The following is an 18,725-nucleotide window of genomic DNA, read 5'->3' as shown; positions in this document are numbered from 1 at the left end:
TATAAATTACCAGTTTCTTAACGGGGGAACCCACGCTTTCACACACTTCATTTATTCATCTGATGGGGGAACAAAACACTGCCTGTTTTTTCTCCCCAAACCTAAAACCCATTTTTAGAGGTGCTTGGGTTAAAGTCAGAAATGTATAACACATTTTTTATTGCCGGGATCACGTCACGGATGTTCCTAGTGGATTGTGTATATGTCTCCACCTTGTCGACACTGGAGTCAGACTCCGTGTCGACATCTGTGTCTGCCATCTGAGAGAGCGGGCGTTTTTGAGCCCCTGATGGCCTTTGAGACGCCTGGGCAGGCGCGGGCTGCGAAGCCGGCTGTCCCACAGCTGTTACGTCATCCACCCTTTTATGTAAGGAGTTGACACTGTCGGTTAATACCTTTCACCTATCCATCCACTCTGGTGTCGGCCCCACAGGGGGCGACATCACATATATCGGCCTCTGTTCTGTCACCATATAAGCCTCCTCATTCAACATGTCGACACAGCCGTACCGACACACCGCAGACACACAGGGAATGCTCTAAACGAGGACAGGACCCACAAAAGCCCTTTGGGGGGACAGAGTAAGAGTATGCCAGCACACACCAGAGCGCTATATATATACAGGGACTAACTGAGTTATGTCCCTAATAGCTTTTATATAATATACTGTATACAGTGCCAATTTTAATGCCCCCCCTCTCTTTTCCCTCTTACTGTGCAGGGAAGAGCCAGGGAGCTTCCCTCCAGCCGAGCTGTGAGGGAAAAAATGGCGCCAGTGTGCTGAGGAGATAGGCTCCGCCCCTTTTTCGCGGCCTATTCTCCCGTTTTTTTATGGAATTCTGGCAGGGGTATTTACCTCATATATAGCCCCTGGGGCCATATATTGAGGTATTTTAGCCAGCCAAGGTGTTTTTATTGCTGCCTCAGGGCGCCCCCCCCAGCGCCCTGCACCCTCAGTGACCGGAGTGTGAAGTGTGTGAGAGGAGCAATGGCGCACAGCTGCAGTGCTGTGCGCTACCTTGGTGAAGACAGAGTCTTCATGCCGCCGATTTTCCGGACCATCTTCTTGCTTCTGGCTCTGTAAGGGGGACGGCGGCGCGGCTCCGGGACCGAACATCAAGGCTGGGCCTGCGGTCGATCCCTCTGGAGCTAATGGTGTCCAGTAGCCTAAGAAGCCCAATCCGGCTGCAAGCAGGCGAGTTCGCTTCTTCTCCCCTTAGTCCCTCGCTGCAGTGAGCCTGTTGCCAGCAGGTCTCACTGAAAATAACAAATTCTAAGACTATAAATTTCTAAGAGCTCAGGAGAGCCCCTAGTGTGCATCCAACCTCGGCCGGGCACGAAATCTAACTGGGGCTTGGAGGAGGGTCATAGTGGGAGGAGCCAGTGCACACCAGGTAGTCTAAGATCTTTCTAGAGTGCCCAGCCTCCTTCGGAGCCCGCTATTCCCCATGGTCCTTACGGAGTTCCCAGCATCCACTAGGACGTTAGAGAAAAATCTGTATTAAATACACCTTCTGGGACCTAATTCTCAAAGTGTGTGGTATTCATGTGACTGTCGGTCTGCTGCCCACCGGTGACATGACCTCCCCCAAAATCCCGCCCCCTCACTATCCAGATGGTCGGCATGCCAACCAACAGGGACTATTTCCACTCGTGAGTGTCCACAACGCCCATAGAGTGGGAATAGAACCCGTGGCAACGGCAGGTCACCACCGAGCCCGCAAGGGGCTTGCTGCACTCGCCCCTCCCCGTCAGTATGCTGACCAGCGGTCAGCAGACGATCGATGAGCCATACCACACCCCTCAACGTAACCCTTAGATTCTGGAACTTAAGTAGGAATCTATGGGTTAGCACGCAAGGGAATTGGCTAATTACACCTGGAGCTTTACCCACATGGTAAACGCAGAGGGTAACTGAATCTGCCCCTAACTTGTCTGGTTACTGGTAATAATTGCCAATTGGCAAAGTTAATATTATGACATGCTAACATTGGTCAACAGATGCCACAAAAGAGAAAAAAAATCTCATACTGCTAGGAACTGAACACATCTGGTATACCACAGTTATGGGCCCTACACACTTGTCAACCCGCCGGCGGGCGACCTGGCGGCGGGGGGGAGGAGACAGGGGGGAGTGAAGTTTCATTAATGAACAAGATCGTTCATATCTTTCACTGGTATCGACCAGTGTGTAGCACCCATTAGACTACGCAGTTTGACAAAATTAAGTTACTAGAATAATCCCCACCAGGGTTTCTTTATTTTTAAAGAGGGATCTTAAGAATCCAAAGGGTTTAACATTTTGGAAAATTCCTACCCAAATAGATAAAAGGGGACATCCGATCTCATTAGAATTTTGAAACAAAAATCCATTTACTTTATGGACTACTTTCAACCTCAAACTGACAAAGTATGGACTTATGGAAGTATAAACAAAAAGCATAGTTTGGGCTCCATTTATCAACATATATCCTACATTCAGTATTCAAACAGCGGTAATCTAAGTTTACCATTGTTTACCCCTGTACCGCCCTTCAGGGCATTGCTGAGGGGGGGTAGGTGTGAGACAGCACTGGACTTTGCCAGAAAGGTAAATTATGCTGAATACCAGCTGCATATCCATTACTATCACAGTGATATTAAATGAAACATGCTGCTGGTATTAAGCTTTGTTGCTAAATGGGCCCTTTGTATACAAAAATATTATTACTTTCCTTCACCATTTAGATTTTTAAGAGCACACTAAACCAGGTTAATTTAAATATAAACTTAAAAGTAAAAACCCATACACACTGGGCTATTATGAGCTCAAAGTAGCTCACTTTTGGCATTTTGAGCTCAAAATCGGGCAGTGTGTATGGCCGGGCGACGAGCGCTGATGTGCGCACTCCAACATCATCGCTGACCGCCGCCGTCCGTCGGGCTGTTTGCACAGCCGAGTGAAGCACTTTCCATAGTCTCCTACTGTGGAAAGTTCTTCAACCCCACCCCGTGAACATCGCTGGCACAGGGAAAATAGCTCAGTGTGTATGCACTGAGCTATTCTCCTGCCAGCGATGTTCACGATCATCGCTGTGCATACACACTAGGCAAAAAATAAGAATTTACTTACCGATAATTCTATTTCTCGGAGTCCGTAGTGGATGCTGGGGTTCCTGAAAGGACCATGGGGAATAAGCGGCTCCGCAGGAGACAGGGCACAAAAGTAAAGCTTTCCGATCAGGTGGTGTGCACTGGCTCCTCCCCCTATGACCCTCCTCCAAGCCAGTTAGGTACTGTGCCCGGACGAGCGTACACAATAAGGGAGGAATTTTGAATCCCGGGTAAGACTCATACCAGCCACACCAATCACACCGTACAACTTGTGATCTAAACCCAGTTAACAGTATGATAACAGCGGAGCCTCTGAAAAGATGGCTCACAACAATAATAACCCGATTTTTGTAACTATGTACAAGTATTTCAGATAATCCGCACTTGGGATGGGCGCCCAGCATCCACTACGGACTCCGAGAAATAGAATTATCGGTAAGTAAATTCTTATTTTCTCTATCGTCCTAGTGGATGCTGGGGTTCCTGAAAGGACCATGGGGATTATACCAAAGCTCCCAAACGGGCGGGAGAGTGCGGATGACTCTGCAGCACCGAGTGAGAGAACTCCAGGTCCTCCTTAGCCAGGGTATCAAATTTGTAGGATTTTACAAACGTGTTTGCCCCTGACTAAATAACCGCTCGGCAAAGTTGTAAAGCCGAGACCCCTCGGGCAGCCGCCCAAGATGAGCCCACCTTCCTTGTGGAATGGGCATTTACATATTTTGGCTGTGGCAGGCCTGCCACAGAATGTGCAAGCTGAATTGTATTACACATCCAACTAGCAATAGTCTGCTTAAAAGCAAGAGCACCCAGTTTGTTGGGTGCATACAGGATAACAGCAAGTCAGTTTTCCTGACTCCAGCCGTCCTGGAACCTATATTTTCAGGGCCCTGACAACATCTAGCAACTTGGAGTCCTCCAAGTCCCTAGTAGGTGCAAGGCACCACAATAAGCTGGTTCAGGTGAAACACTGACACCACCTTAGGGAGAGAACTGGGGACGAGTCCGCAGCTCTGCCCTGTCCGAATGGACAAACAAATATGGGCTTTTTTGAGAAAAAAACCACCAATTTGACACTCGCCTGGTCCAGGCCAGGGCCAAGAACATGGTCACTTTTCATGTGAGATGCTTCAAATCCACAGATTTGACTGGTTTTAACCAATGTGATTTGAAGAATCCCAGAACTACGTTGAGATCCCACAGTGCCACTGGAGGCACAAAAGAGGGTTGTATATGCAATACTCCCTTGACAAAGTTCTGGACTTCAGGAACTGAAGCCAATTCTTTCTGGAAGAAAATTGACAGGGCCGAAATTTGAACCTTAATGGACCCCAATTTGAGGCCCATAGACACTCCTGTTTGCAGGAAATGCAGGAATCGACCGAGTTGAAATTTCTTTGTGGGGCCTTCCTGGCCTCACACCACGCAACATATTTTCGCCACATGTGGTGATAATGTTGTGCGGTCACCTCCTTTCTGGCTTTGACCAGGGTAGGAATGACCTCTTCCGGAATGCCTTTGTCCCTTAGGATCCGGCGTTCCACCGCCATGCCAACAAACGCAGCTGCGGTAAGTCTTGGAACAGACATGGTACTTGCTGAAGCAAGTCCCTTCTTAGCGGCAGAGGCCATAAGACCTCTGTAAACATCTCTTGAAGTTCCGGGTACCAAGTCCTTCTTGGCCAATCCGGAGCCATGAGTATAGTTCTTACTCCTCTACGTCTTATAATTCTCAGCACCTTAGGTATGAGAAGCAGAGGAGGGAACACATACACCGACTGGTACACCCACGGTGTTACCAGAACGTCCACAGCTATTGCCTGAGAGTCTCTTGACCTGGCGCAATACCTGTCCCGTTTTTTGTTCAGACGGGACGCCATCATGTCCACCTTTGGTATTTCCCAACGGTTTACAATCATGTGGAAAAAACTTCCCGATGAAGTTTCCACTCTCCCGGGTGGAGGTCGTGCCTGCTGAGGAAGTCTGCTTCCCAGTTTCCATTCCCGGGATGAAACACTGCTGACAGTGCTATCACATGATTTTCCGCCCAGCGAAAAGTCCTTGCAGTTTTTGCCATTGCCCTCCTGCTTCTTGTGTCGCCCTGTCTGTTTACGTGGGCGACTGCCGTGATGTTTTTCCCACTGGATCAATACCGGCTGACCTTGAAGCAGAGGTCTTGCTAAGCTTAGAGCATTATAAATTTACCCTTAGCTCCAGTATTTTTATGTGGAGAAAAGTCTCCAGACTTGATCACACTCCCTGGAAATTTTTTCCTTGTGTGACTGCTCCCCAGCCTCTCGGGCTGGGCTCCGTGGTCACCAGCATCCAATCCTGAATGCCGAATCTGCGGCCCTCTAGAAGATGAGCACTCTATAACCACCACAGGAGAGACACCCTTGTCCTTGGATATAGGGTTATCCGCTGATGCATCTGAAGATGCGATCCGGACCATTTGTCCAGCAGATCCCACTGAAAAGTTCTTGCGTGAAATCTGCCGAATGGAATTGCTTCGTAGGAAGCCACCATTTTCTACCCGGACCCTTGTGCAATGATGCACTGTTTTTAGGAGGTTCCTGACTAGCTCGGATAACTCCCTGGCTTTCTCTTTCGGGAGAAACACCTTTTTTTTTTTTTTTGGACTGTGTCCAGAATCATCCCTAGGCACAGCAGACGTGTCGTCGGGATCAGCTGCGATTTTGGAATATTTAGAATCCACCCGTGCTGTTATAGCAGTATCCGAGATAGTGCTACTCCTACCTCCAACTGTTCCCTGGACTATGCCCTTATCAGGAGATCGTCCAAGTAAGGGATAATTAAGACGCCTTTTCTTCGAAGAAGAATCATCATTTCGGCCATTACCTTAGTAAAGACCCGGGGTGCCGTGGACAATCCAAACGGCAGCGTCTGAAACTGATAGTGACAGTTCTGCACCACGAACCTGAGGTACCCTTAGTGAGAAGGGCAAATTTGGGACATAGAGGTAAGCATCCCTGATGTCCCGGGACACTATATAGTCCCCTTCTTCCTGTTCGTTATCACTGCTCTGAGTGACTCCATCTTGATTTGAACCTTTGTAAGTGTTCAAAAAATTTTTAGATTTAGAATAAGTCTCACCTAGCCTTCTGGCTTCAGTACCACAATATAGTGTGGAATAATACCCCTTTTCTTGTAGTAGGAGGGGTAATTTAATTATCACCTGCTGGGAATACAGCTTGTGATTTTTTTCCCATACTGCCTCCTTGTCGGAGGGAGACCTTGGTAAAGCAGACTTCAGGAGCCTGCGAAGGGGAAACGTCTCGACATTCCAATCTGTACCCCTGGGATACTACTTGTAGGATCCAGGGGTCCTGTACGGTCTCAGCGCCATGCTGAGAACTTGTCAGAAGCGGTGGAACGCTTCTGTTCCTGGGAATGGGCTGCCTGCTGCAGTCTTCTTCCCTTTCCTCTATCCCTGGGCAGATATGATCTTATAGGGACGAAAGGACTGAGGCTGAAAAGACGGTGTCTTTTTCTGCAGAGATGTGACTTAGGGTAAAAACGGTGGATTTTCCAGCAGTTGCCGTGGCCACCAGGTCCGATGGACCGACCCCAAATAACTCCTCTTCCTTTATACGGCAATACACCTTTGTGCCGTTTGGAATCTGCATCACCTGACCACTGTCGTGTCCATAACATCTTCTGGCAGTTATGGACATCGCATTTACTCTTGATGCCAGAGTGCAAATATCCCTCTGTGCATCTCGCATATATAGAAATGCATCCTTTAAATGCTCTATAGTCAATAAAATACTGTCCCTGTCAAGGGTATCAATATTTTTAGTCAGGGAATCCGACCAAGCCACCCCAGCTCTGCACATCCAGGCTGAGGCGATCGCTGGTCGCAGTATAACACCAGTATGTGTGTATATACTTTTTATGATATTTTCCAGCCTCCTGTCAGCTGGTCCTTGAGGACGGCCCTATCTATAGACGGTACCGCCACTTGTTTTGATAAGCGTGTGAGCGCCTTATCCACCCTAAGGGGTGTTTCCCAACGCGCCCTAACTTCTGGCGGGAAAGGGTATACTGCCCATAATTTTCTATCGGGGGGAACCCACGCATCATCACACACTTTATTTAATTTATCTGATTCAGGAAAAACTATGGTAGTTTTTTCACATCCCACATAATACCCTCTTTTGTGGTACTTGTAGTATCAGAAATATGTAACACCTCCTTCATTGCCTTTAACGTGTGGCCCTAATAAGGAATACGTTTTTTTTTTTTTATTCACCGTCGACACTGGATTCAGTGTCCCTGTGTGTGTCTGTGTCGACCGACTAAAGTAAACGGGCGTTTTAAAAACCCCTGACGGTGTTTTTGAGACGTCTGGACCGGTACTAATTGTTTGTCGGCCGTCTCATGTCGTCAACCGACCTTGCAGCGTGTTGACATTATCACGTAATTCCCTAAATAAGCCATCCATTCCGGTGTCGACTCCCTAGAGAGTGACATCACCATTACAGGCAATTGCTCCGCCTCCTCACCAACATCGTCCTCCTACATGTCGACACACACGTACCGACACACAGCACACACACAGGGAATGCTCTGATAGAGGACAGGACCCACTAGCCCTTTGGAGAGACAGAGGGAGAGTTTGCCAGCACACACCAAAAACGCTATAATTATATAGGGACAACCTTATATAAGTGTTTTCCCTTATAGCATCTTTTTTATATATTTCTAACGCCAAATTAGTGCCCCCCCTCTCTGTTTTAACCCTGTTTCTGTAGTGCAGTGCAGGGGAGAGCCTGGGAGCCTTCCCTCCAGCCTTTCTGTGAGGGAAAATGGCGCTGTGTGCTGAGGAGATAGGCCCCGCCCCTTTTTCGGCGGCCTCGTCTCCCGCTCTTAACGGAGTCTGGCAGGGGTTAAATATCTCCATATAGCCTCCGGAGGCTATATGTGAGGTATTTTTAGCCAAAATAGGTTTTCATTTGCCTCCCAGGGCGCCCCCCTCCCAGCGCCCTGCACCCTCAGTGACTGCCGTGTGAAGTGTGCTGAGAGGAAAATGGCGCACAGCTGCAGTGCTGTGCGCTACCTTTAGAAGACTGAGGAGTCTTCTGCCGCCGATTCTGGACCTCTTCTTATTTCAGCATCTGCAAGGGGGCCGGCGGCAAGGCTCCGGTGACCATCCAGGCTGTACCTGTGATCGTCCCTCTGGAGCTGATGTCCAGTAGCCAAGAAGCCAATCCATCCTGCACGCAGGTGAGTTCACTTCTTCTCCCCTAAGTCCCTCGTTGCAGTGATCCTGTTGCCAGCAGGACTCACTGTAAAATAAAAAACCTAAGCTAAACTTTTCTAAGCAGCTCTTTAGGAGAGCCACCTAGATTGCACCCTTCTCGGCCGGGCACAAAAATCTAACTGGCTTGGAGGAGGGTCATAGGGGGAGGAGCCAGTGCACACCACCTGATCGGAAAGCTTTACTTTTGTGCCCTGTCTCCTGCGGAGCCGCTTATTCCCCATGGTCCTTTCAGGAACCCCAGCATCCACTAGGACGATAGAGAAACACCCAGTGTGTATGCACCTTTAACGTACATTGTTTCCACAATTAACGCCTACACAACACTTGTGCTAACTTAAAAGATGTGCTACTGTTGAAAATATGATGCAGTTACTGACATCCCATTCAGTTTCCTTTTGAAGTGGCCAAAACTATTCCTTAATAAAAACATTATCTAAAAACAAAGTATTTAGGATAGTATTTCTCAAAGCATGGAGAGAAAGTGGAGAGATATACTGTAAAGCACCAACTAATCAGCATCTAACTCTCATTACACAGGCTGTGTGTGGAAAATGACAGATTACTAGTTAGTGCTTTATTTCTCTCCGTGGTTTAATAAATACCCTTTTAACACATGCAAACCGTGAATTTGCCGGTCTAGCAAGGTAGCAAATTCCTGGGTCTCAGTCCGACCATTCTAAAGAGCAGGGTCGGGGACTGGGGGATATCGTCCACGGTTGATGAGTGTTCACATGCACACAAAAAAAAAAAAAAACAGGATTTTGATGTAAGCGTGAAACGAGTACGAGTCATTTTGTTTTGATTGTTTTTCCAAGTGCTCAATAAGCAGCTTATGTCTTGAAAGCATTTAACATACTGTACATATTAGACACATGCACTAGCTTTATTCTTGTATAGCAAGAATTTGTTTATGCTGGGTACACACTAGACGATAATTTGAACAACATGCCCGATTTCCACGAATTGGAACGACCTTGTCAAAATCATCCAGTGTGTATGCACTATGGGCCCGATTCAGACCTGATCGCTGCTGTGTGGTTCCGCACAGCGGGCGATTATCGGACTACTGCGCATGCATATGCACCACAATGCACAGGTGTGTCGCCAAACAGTGACAGGATGGTGCTAAAATTTAGATTGGAAGGGGCGTTCGCAGGATGATTGACAGGATGACATTTGTGGGTGGTAACTTTCCGTTTTCTGGGAGTGTCTAGAAAAACACAGGCGTTAATAAGCATTTTAAGGAAGGGTGTGTGACGTCAGCTCCTCCGGCCCCGAGCAGCCTGATTTCTTCGCCCTGAAGGAGTAAGTATTGAGCTACACACAGACTGCACAGATTGGGGAAAACATTAGATGGCGAGTGATGCAAACGGTTTTGCAGCTGTCCGCTGACTTGAGGGGAATTTTCGTACAGCGTACAAATGCAATCGCACGGGGCGAATTTTCACTCGCAGGACAGTGTAATTTGCAGCACAGCAACCAGGTCTGAATTAGGCCCTGCACGCTCCCACACATCGTTAGCAACATCCTCTGTCGGACCACATCACCGAGGGCCATGCTGCATCACATCTAGTGTGTACAAAGCTTTAGTACCAAACACATTGTATATTTGAGTACAAATAATGTCTCTTCCTTTTATAACTGTTTATTTATATAGCACCTACTGTAAATATCACAGCACTATAGAGAGAATATTGAATCATTCACATCAGTCCTTGTCCTACTAGGAGCTATGGAGAAACCAATGGCCCCAAATCTGTAAGTTGGCAAAACTAACCACAGTCCTACCCTACGGTACTATCTGATTTCGGTAATATTACAGCAAATAGCTTTAAGAGATATTCCACATATTTTATACTGGGCTAAAGTTCAGAAAAATAAGAATTTACTCACCGGTAATTCTATTTCTCGTAGTCCGCAGTGGATGCTGGGAACTCCGTAAGGACCATGGGGAATAGCGGGCTCCGAAGGAGGCTGGGCACTCTAGAAAGATCTTAGACTACCTGGTGTGCACTGGCTCCTCCCACTATGACCCTCCTCCAAGCCTCAGTTAGGTACTGTGCCCGGACGAGCGTACACAATAAGGAAGGATTTTGAATCCCGGGTAAGACTCATACCAGCCACACCAATCACACCGTACAACTCGTGATATGAAACACAGTTAACAGTATGAAACAATAGAGCCTCTCAACAGATGGCTCAACAATAACCCGATTTAGTTAACAATAACTATGTACAAGTATTGCAGATAAACCGCACTTGGGATGGGCGCCCAGCATCCACTACGGACTACGAGAAATAGAATTACCGGTGAGTAAATTCTTATTTTCTCTAACGTCCTAGTGGATGCTGGGAACTCCGTAAGGACCATGGGGATTATACCAAAGCTCCCAAACGGGCGGGAGAGTGCGGATGACTCTGCAGCACCGAATGAGAGAACTCCAGGTCCTCCTCAGCCAGGGTATCAAATTTGTAGAATTTTGCAAACGTGTTTGCCCCTGACCAAGTAGCTGCTCGGCAAAGTTGTAAAGCCGAGACCCCTCGGGCAGCCGCCCAAGATGAGCCCACCTTCCTTGTGGAATGGGCATTGACAGATTTTGGCTGTGGTAGGCCTGCCACAGTATGTGCAAGCTGAATTGTACTACAAATCCAACGAGCAATAGTCTGCTTAGAAGCAGGAGCACCCAGCTTGTTGGGTGCATACAGGATAAACAGCGAGTCAGATTTTCTGACTCCAGCCGTCCTGGAAACATATATTTTCAGGGCCCTGACAACGTCTAGCAACTTGGAGTCCTCCAAATCCTTAGTAGCCGCAGGCACCACAATAGGCTGGTTCAGGTGAAACGCTGACACCACCTTAGGGAGAAACTGGGGACGAGTCCTCAATTCTGCCCTATCCATATGGAAAAATGATAAAGCCGCTAACTCTGACACTCGCCTGGCTGAAGCCAAGGCCAATAACATGACCACTTTCCACGTGAGATATTTCAGATCCACGGTTTTTAGTGGCTCAAACCAATGTGATTTTAAGAAACTCAACATCACGTTGAGATCCCAAGGTGCCACAGGAGGCACAAATGGGGGCTGAATATGCAGCACTCCTTTCACAAATGTCTGAACTTCAGGTACTGAAGCTAGTTCTTTTTGAAAGAAAATCGACAGAGCCGAGATCTGTACCTTAATGGAGCCCAGTTTTAGGCCCATATTCACTCCTGCTTGCAGGAAATGCAGAAATCGACCTAGTTGAAATTCCTCTGTTGGGGCCTTTTTGGCCTCGCACCATGCAACATATTTCCGCCATATGCGGTGATAATGCTTTGCCGTAACATCTTTCCTGGCTTTAATAAGCGTAGGAATGACTTCCTCCGGAATGCCCTTTTCCTTCAGGATCCGGCGTTCAACCGCCATGCCGTCAAACGCAGCCGCGGTAAGTCTTGGAACAGACAGGGGCCCTGCTGCAGCAGGTCCTGTCTGAGCGGCAGAGACCACGGGTCCTCTGAGATCATCTCTTGAAGTTCCGGGTACCACGCACTTCTCGGCCAATCCGGAACCACGAGAATTGTGTTTACTACTCGCTTTCTTATTATTCTCAATACCTTTGGTATGAGAGGTAGAGGAGGGAACACATAAACTGACCGGTACACCCACGGTGTCACTAGAGCGTCCACAGCTATCGCCTGAGGGTCTCTTGACCTGGCGCAATACTTCTCTAGTTTTTTGTTTAGGCGGGACGCCATCATGTCCACCTGTGGACGACCCCATTGATTTACAATCATTTGGAAGACTTCTGGATGAAGTCCCCACTCTCCCGGGTGGAGGTCGTGCCTGCTGAGAAAGTCTGCTTCCCAGTTGTCCACTCCCGGGATGAACACTGCTGACAGTGCTAGTACATGATTCTCCGCCCATCGGAGAATTTTTGTGGCTTCTGCCATCGCCGTCCTGCTTCTTGTGCCGCCCTGTCGATTCACATGGGCGACTGCCGTGATGTTGTCTGACTGGATCAGCACCGGCTGGTGTAGGAGCAGGGATTTTGCTTGACTTAGGGCATTGTAAATGGCCCTTAGTTCCAGAATATTTATGTGAAGGGCAGTCTCCTGACTTGACCATAGTCCTTGAAAATTTCTTCCCTTTGTGACTGCCCCCCAGCCTCGCAGGCTGGCATCCGTGGTCACCAGGACCCAGTCCTGTATGCCGAATCTGCGGCCCTCCAGAAGATGAGCACTGTGCAGCCACCACAGAAGAGACACCCTGGTTCGTGGAGACAGGGTTATTAAACGATGCATCTGAAGATGCGATCCGGACCACTTGTCCAACAGGTCCCACTGAAAAATCCTGGCATGGAACCTGCTGAATGGAATTGCTTCGTAAGAAGCTACCATCTTTCCCAGGACCCGCGTGCAGTGATGCACCGATACCTGTTTTGGTTTTAGGAGGTCTCTGACTAGAGAAGACAACTCACTGGCTTTCTCCTCCGGGAGAAACACTTTTTTCTGGGCCGTGTCCAGAATCATTCCCAGGAACATTAGACGTGTCGTGGGGACCAGCTGTGACTTTGGGATATTCAGAATCCAGCCGTGCTGGCTCAGCACTTCCTGAGATAGTGCTACTCCCACTAACAACTGTTCCTTGGATCGTGCCTTTATTAGGAGATCGTCCAAGTATGGGATAATTAAAACTCCCTTTTTTCGAAGGAGTATCATCATTTCCGCCATAACCTTGGTAAATACCCTCGGTGCCGTGGAGAGTCCAAACGGCAGCGTCTGGAATTGGTAATGGCAGTCCTGTACCACAAATCTGAGGTACTCCTGGTGAGAATTGTAAATGGGGACATGCAGGTAAGCATCCTTGATGTCCAGGGATACCATGTAATCCCCCTCGTCCAGGCTTGCAATAACCGCCCTGAGCGATTCCATCTTGAACTTGAATTTTTTTATGTATGTGTTCAAGGATTTCAAATTTAAAATGGGTCTCACCGAACCGTCCGGTTTCGGTACCACAAATAGTGTGGAATAGTAACCCCGGCCTTGTTGAAGTAGGGGTACCTTGATTATCACCTGCTGGGAATACAGCTTGTGAATCGCTGCTAGCACCGCCTCCCTGTCTGAGGGAGCAATCGGCAAGGCGGATTTTAGGAAACGGCGGGGTGGAGTCGCCTCGAATTCCAGCCTGTATCCCTGAGATACTATTTGAAGGATCCAGGATTCCACCTGTGAGCGGGCCCACTGATCGCTGAAATTCCTGAGGCGGGCCCCCACCGTACCTGGCTCCGCCTGTGAAGCCCCACCGTCATGCGGCGGACTTGGAAGAGGAAGCGGGGGAGGACTTTTGTTCCTGGGAACCTGCTGTTTGCTGCAGCCTTTTTCCCCTGCCTCTGCCTCTTGACAGAAAAGACCCTCCTTTTCCCCGCTTGTTTTTCTGGGACCGAAAGGACTGAACCTGATAAAATGGCGCCTTCTTAGGCTGTGAGGGGACATGGGGTAAAAATGCTGACTTCCCAGACGTTGCTGTGGAAACTAGGTCGGAGAGACCATCCCCAAATAATTCCTCCCCCTTATAAGGCAAGACTTCCATGTGCCTTTTGGAATCTGCATCTCCAGTCCACTGGCGAGTCCATAAGCATCTCCTAGCAGAGATAGATAATGCACTTATTTTAGATGCCAGCCGGCAGATTTCCCTCTGTGCATCTCTCATGTATAAGACTGAGTCTTTTATATGGTCAATTGTTAGCAGGATCGTGTCTCTGTCTAACGTGTCAATATTTTCTGACAGTTTATCTGACCACGCAGCGGCAGCACTGCACATCCATGCTGACGCAATAGCTGGTCTGAGTATAATGCCTGAGTGTGTATATACAGACTTCAGGATCGCCTCCTGCTTTCTATCAGCAGGTTCCTTAAGGGCGGCCGTATCCTGGGACGGTAGTGCCACCTTTTTAGACAAACGTGTGAGCGCTTTATCTACCCTCGGGGGTGTTTCCCAACGTAACCTATCCTCTGGCGGGAAAGGGAACGCCATTAGTAGCTTCTTAGGAATTACCAATTTCTTATCAGGGGAAGCCCACGCTTCTTCACACACTTCATTTAATTCATCTGACGGGGGAAAAACTACAGGTAGTTTTTTCTCCCCAAACATAATACCCTTTTTTGTGGTACCTGGATGTAAATCAGAAATATTTAACACCTCTTTCATTGTCTCAATCATGCAGTGAATGGCCTTAACGGGCATTAAATTTGACTCATCGTCGTCGACACTGGTGTCAGTATCCGTGTCGACATCTACTTGTGCCACCTGAGATAACGGGCGTTTCAGAGCCCCTGATGACTTTTGAGACACCTGGACAGGCACGAGCTGAAGACTCGGCTGTCCCACAGTCGGCATGTCGTCAAATTTTTTATGTAAGGCGTCTATACGTGCACTCATTTCCTGCCATAATACCATCCACTCAGGTGTCTGACCCCCAGGGGGTGACATCCCTGCTAAAGGCATCTGCTCCCCCTCCACATCATTATCCTCCTCAAACATGTCGACACAGCCGTACCGACACACTCCACACACACAGGGAATGCTCAAATAGAGGACAGGACCCACAAAAGCCCTTTGGGGGGACAGAGTAAGAGTATGCCAGCACACACCAGAGCGCTATATATATATATATATATATATATATACAGGGACTAACTGAGTTATGTCCCTAATAGCTGCTTTTTATATAATATACTGTATACAGTGCCAATTTTAATGCCCCCCCCTCTCTTTTCCCTCTTACTGTACTGTAGAATTGCAGGGAAGAGCCAGGGAGCTTCCTTCCAGCCGAGCTGTGAGGGAAAAATGGCGCCAGTGTGCTGAGGAGATAGGCTCCGCCCCTTTTTCGCGGCCTATTCTCCCGCTTTTTATTAGATTCTGGCAGGGGTATTTACCTCATATATAGCCCCAGGGGCTATATATTGAGGTATTTTAGCCAGCCAAGGTGTTTTTATTGCTGCCTCAGGGCGCCCCCCCCCAGCGCCCTGCACCCTCAGTGACCGGAGTGTGAAGTGTGTATGAGGAGCAATGGCGCACAGCTGCAGTGCTGTGCGCTACCTTGGTGAAGACAGGATGTCTTCATGCCGCCGATTTTCCGGACCATCTTCTTGCTTCTGGCTCTGTAAGGGGGACGGCAGCGCGGCTCCGGGACCGAACATCAAGGCTGGGCCTGCGGTCGATCCCTCTGGAGCTAATGGTGTCCAGTAGCCTAAGAAGCCCAATCCGGCTGCAAGCAGGCGAGTTCGCTTCTTCTCCCCTTAGTCCCTCGCTGCAGTGAGCCTGTTGCCAGCAGGTCTCACTGAAAATAACAAATTCTAAGACTATAACTTTCTAAGAGCTCAGGAGAGCCCCTAGTGTGCATCCAACCTCGGCCGGGCACGAAATCTAACCGAGGCTTGGAGGAGGGTCATAGTGGGAGGAGCCAGTGCACACCAGGTAGTCTAAGATCTTTCTAGAGTGCCCAGCCTCCTTCGGAGCCCGCTATTCCCCATGGTCCTTACGGAGTTCCCAGCATCCACTAGGACGTTAGAGAAATGGGGTACACTAATCTTTAACCATAGATATATATTTAAGTCTATATATGGATATACTGTAGATATGAGTTATATTACACATTTACAAATGTTAGGTTAGTGTACCTCATGTTCTGAACTTTTACCTTTATACTGACACTTTTAAAAATACATCCTCACTTCCATACTATAATTATGAACACAAGTGTAAAAGGTGCATAGACACTTGCTGAGAAAGTAAACAACATCGCTCATTTTCACCCTTCCTGAGCGACGTTTACTATATTGGTCAGTGTGTATACTGCCGCCAAGAGTTGCGCTGCCCTGCGGGTCGTTAACGACCCTCGCTGTCAGCCATGCATGCAGCTCCTTCAAAAGTTGCATGCATGGCCCAGCCACGGCGTGATGTCACTGGACAATATGGTCGTCATATCAGTGTGTATGCACTGCCACCGACCACCCCGGTATAGAGCAGATCGCCTAGAGTGTACCCACCTCAGTGTGTATGTAACAGCGCTTTCATTGTGTAACCAATGCAAGTAAGCTCTGTAAGGGTATGATTACAATCAATATATATTTAGAGGGGACTATGACCCCCAACTCTGCAAACTGCTGAGTGATATACTGGGGTTCACTGAAATAAACAAGACTTTAGAAAGGCCATACTGGGCCCTGTAGTTCTACAATAAGGAAGATACCGGTGTGAGGATGCTGTAACCTGTGTAGAGGCTGCAGGAGACTCCCCGCCACATATACGTTGGGTGATGTCCCCTATACATGCATACATACATACATACATACTGTACATACATAACCGCCCCCCATTTGTCTATGCGCTCACCAATCTTTGCTCGGTAGCGGCGGCGGACGCCGCCGGCAACAGAGTCCCGTGCCGTGACCGCTGTTTGTCTGGTGGCCGCTCCTGGGAGCTCTGCGGCGTCTCCCAGTGCCGCGGACCGACCGACCGGTCGAGCACGGCGAAAACCGCCGTCTTTAGCCGCCTCCCCGGGCAGCTGCCGCCGCGGCTCCTCCTTCTTCCCCCTCCTCCTCTTTCTCTTCTTCCACCACTGCGGCCGCCGCCGGTCCCGAGCTCCGGGAGCGATCGTGACGCAGCACGGCAACACACTACCAGATGAGAGGGATAAGAGAAGACAGGCCGAACGGCGCCGCTCAGCCTGCTGGGAGCACGGAGACGGAAATGGCAGCGGGGAGCGAAGAGGCTGTGAGGGAACGGGGGTCAGACCGCACGTCCGGCGCATGCGCACTCTGCCCCGCTCAGTGCTGCTGCTGTGCCGTGCCGTGCCGCTAGAGCGAGCAGCGAGGCGGAAGAAGAACCTGGGCAGTGGGCAGGAGGAGTAGGAGGTCCGTGCAGTGTGCGCTAGTGGCGCTGCAGCCGTGGGAGGGAATACATTACATATTATACAAAAGGCGTTGTAACTAAAGTAACTTGTTTTTAATGGGAAGATGTAGCAAACTTTCTTCAAGAAACAAGGTTTTGCCCCATTGTTTAAACAAATCAGATTCTAGTGGTGAGAGAGATAACGTACCAACCAATCAGCTCTTGTCATTTACCAGGCTGTGCTAGAAAGATGACTGAAGCTTACTGGTTACTAGGAGTAACTTACCCACTTTATCTCTCCCCAAGCTATTATAACCGCACCCCCTTATGTGTCCGTTTGCTAGTGCGTGCTATAAAACTATAGATAGAATCTAATTGGTATGGTCATCACCTCCACTTATCCTCTCAGAAGGATTGGTATATCCTCACAGAAGGATAGGTCGACATGGTCACTGGGTCGACGTGGCAAAGGTCGACACATGAAAAGGTCAAAATGAGTCTTTAAAAAAAAAATACTTTGAACTTTTTCATACTTTACGAACCACGCGGACTAAGATTGGGAATAGTAACCGTGTCCCCTCACATTGCCCGAAGCATGCGAACGGACACGGAGCACTAATTGGGGTTCCCAGTCACTTTTTTTTAAATAGTAATTTTTATTCAAAATAAGTTGTCATAGACAGATATCGCATGAGACACGTCATCCAATACAGCATATAGACGTACTACAACAGTATGTAACAGAAACAGAACACAGTCATCAGGTAGCTGCATATAGAAAACACTATACAATATATAGAAGTAGTGAAATCTGTAATCATGGTATGAGACAACATGACATTTTTTTTACATTTTCCCCCATTTACCTTGCATTTGCAAGTAACTAACAACGCTAAATAAAAAAACACAAAAATCAAACAAAAACAAAAGAAAAAGGAGAGGAAAGGAAAATAAAACCATCAACAAAGGAAAGAAAAGAAGAAAAAGTGAACGTGAAGCAGCATACCATGTATAAAGTTCACCAGGCTCGACATCAACCCAGGACACCAGTTATAAGAAAATCACAAAGCCTGTTATAGCGCAAGGTCAGGGGAGGAATACGAGGACTCTAGCCAAGGGGAACAATTTTTTCAAATTTAGAAATAGCATTGTGTTTCATATATACGTATCGGTTCTTGAGAATAGTATCATTCACCAGGGTCTTAAAAGCAGATATCGAAGGACAGGTAGGGGCCATCCACAGTCTCGCAACACACACCTTGGCCAAGGCACATAAACTGCGAGCATATAGACATTGAGTCATGGCAATGCAGGAAGCATTGCCATGGAGACGCGGCGTACAGCGCTGACGTCACCATGGATAGGGAAGCGTCGGACGGCTTCCATGGGAACAAGGGGGTGTATCTATAAGACGTGATCACTCAGGACAGTAGGGATTGGGGAAGGACTCTACACAGCTGTGATCAGGGATTGG

General features: G+C 48.3%; 1 protein-coding gene across 2 annotated transcripts in view; it reads right to left on the bottom strand.

The window, feature by feature from the left end:
* ZC3H13 (zinc finger CCCH-type containing 13) overlaps positions 1–17,262 on the bottom strand; it is a 301,667-nt gene extending 284,405 nt beyond the window's left edge. For both annotated transcript variants that reach the window (XM_063952816.1, XM_063952817.1), the window contains exon 1: positions 16,754–17,262. In XM_063952816.1, coding sequence (XP_063808886.1) covers positions 16,754–17,171 — 418 coding nt within the window. In that variant the 5' untranslated portion in view covers positions 17,172–17,262. The remainder of the gene's footprint in view (positions 1–16,753) is intronic.
* Positions 17,263–18,725: the final 1,463 nt, after the last annotated feature.

This window comes from Pseudophryne corroboree, chromosome 2 (assembly GCF_028390025.1).
Source record: "Pseudophryne corroboree isolate aPseCor3 chromosome 2, aPseCor3.hap2, whole genome shotgun sequence".
NCBI classification, from domain to species: Eukaryota; Metazoa; Chordata; class Amphibia; order Anura; family Myobatrachidae; genus Pseudophryne; species Pseudophryne corroboree.
The sequence above is the reverse complement of the archived record's forward strand: the minus strand, read 5'-3'. Positions and strand labels throughout refer to the sequence as shown.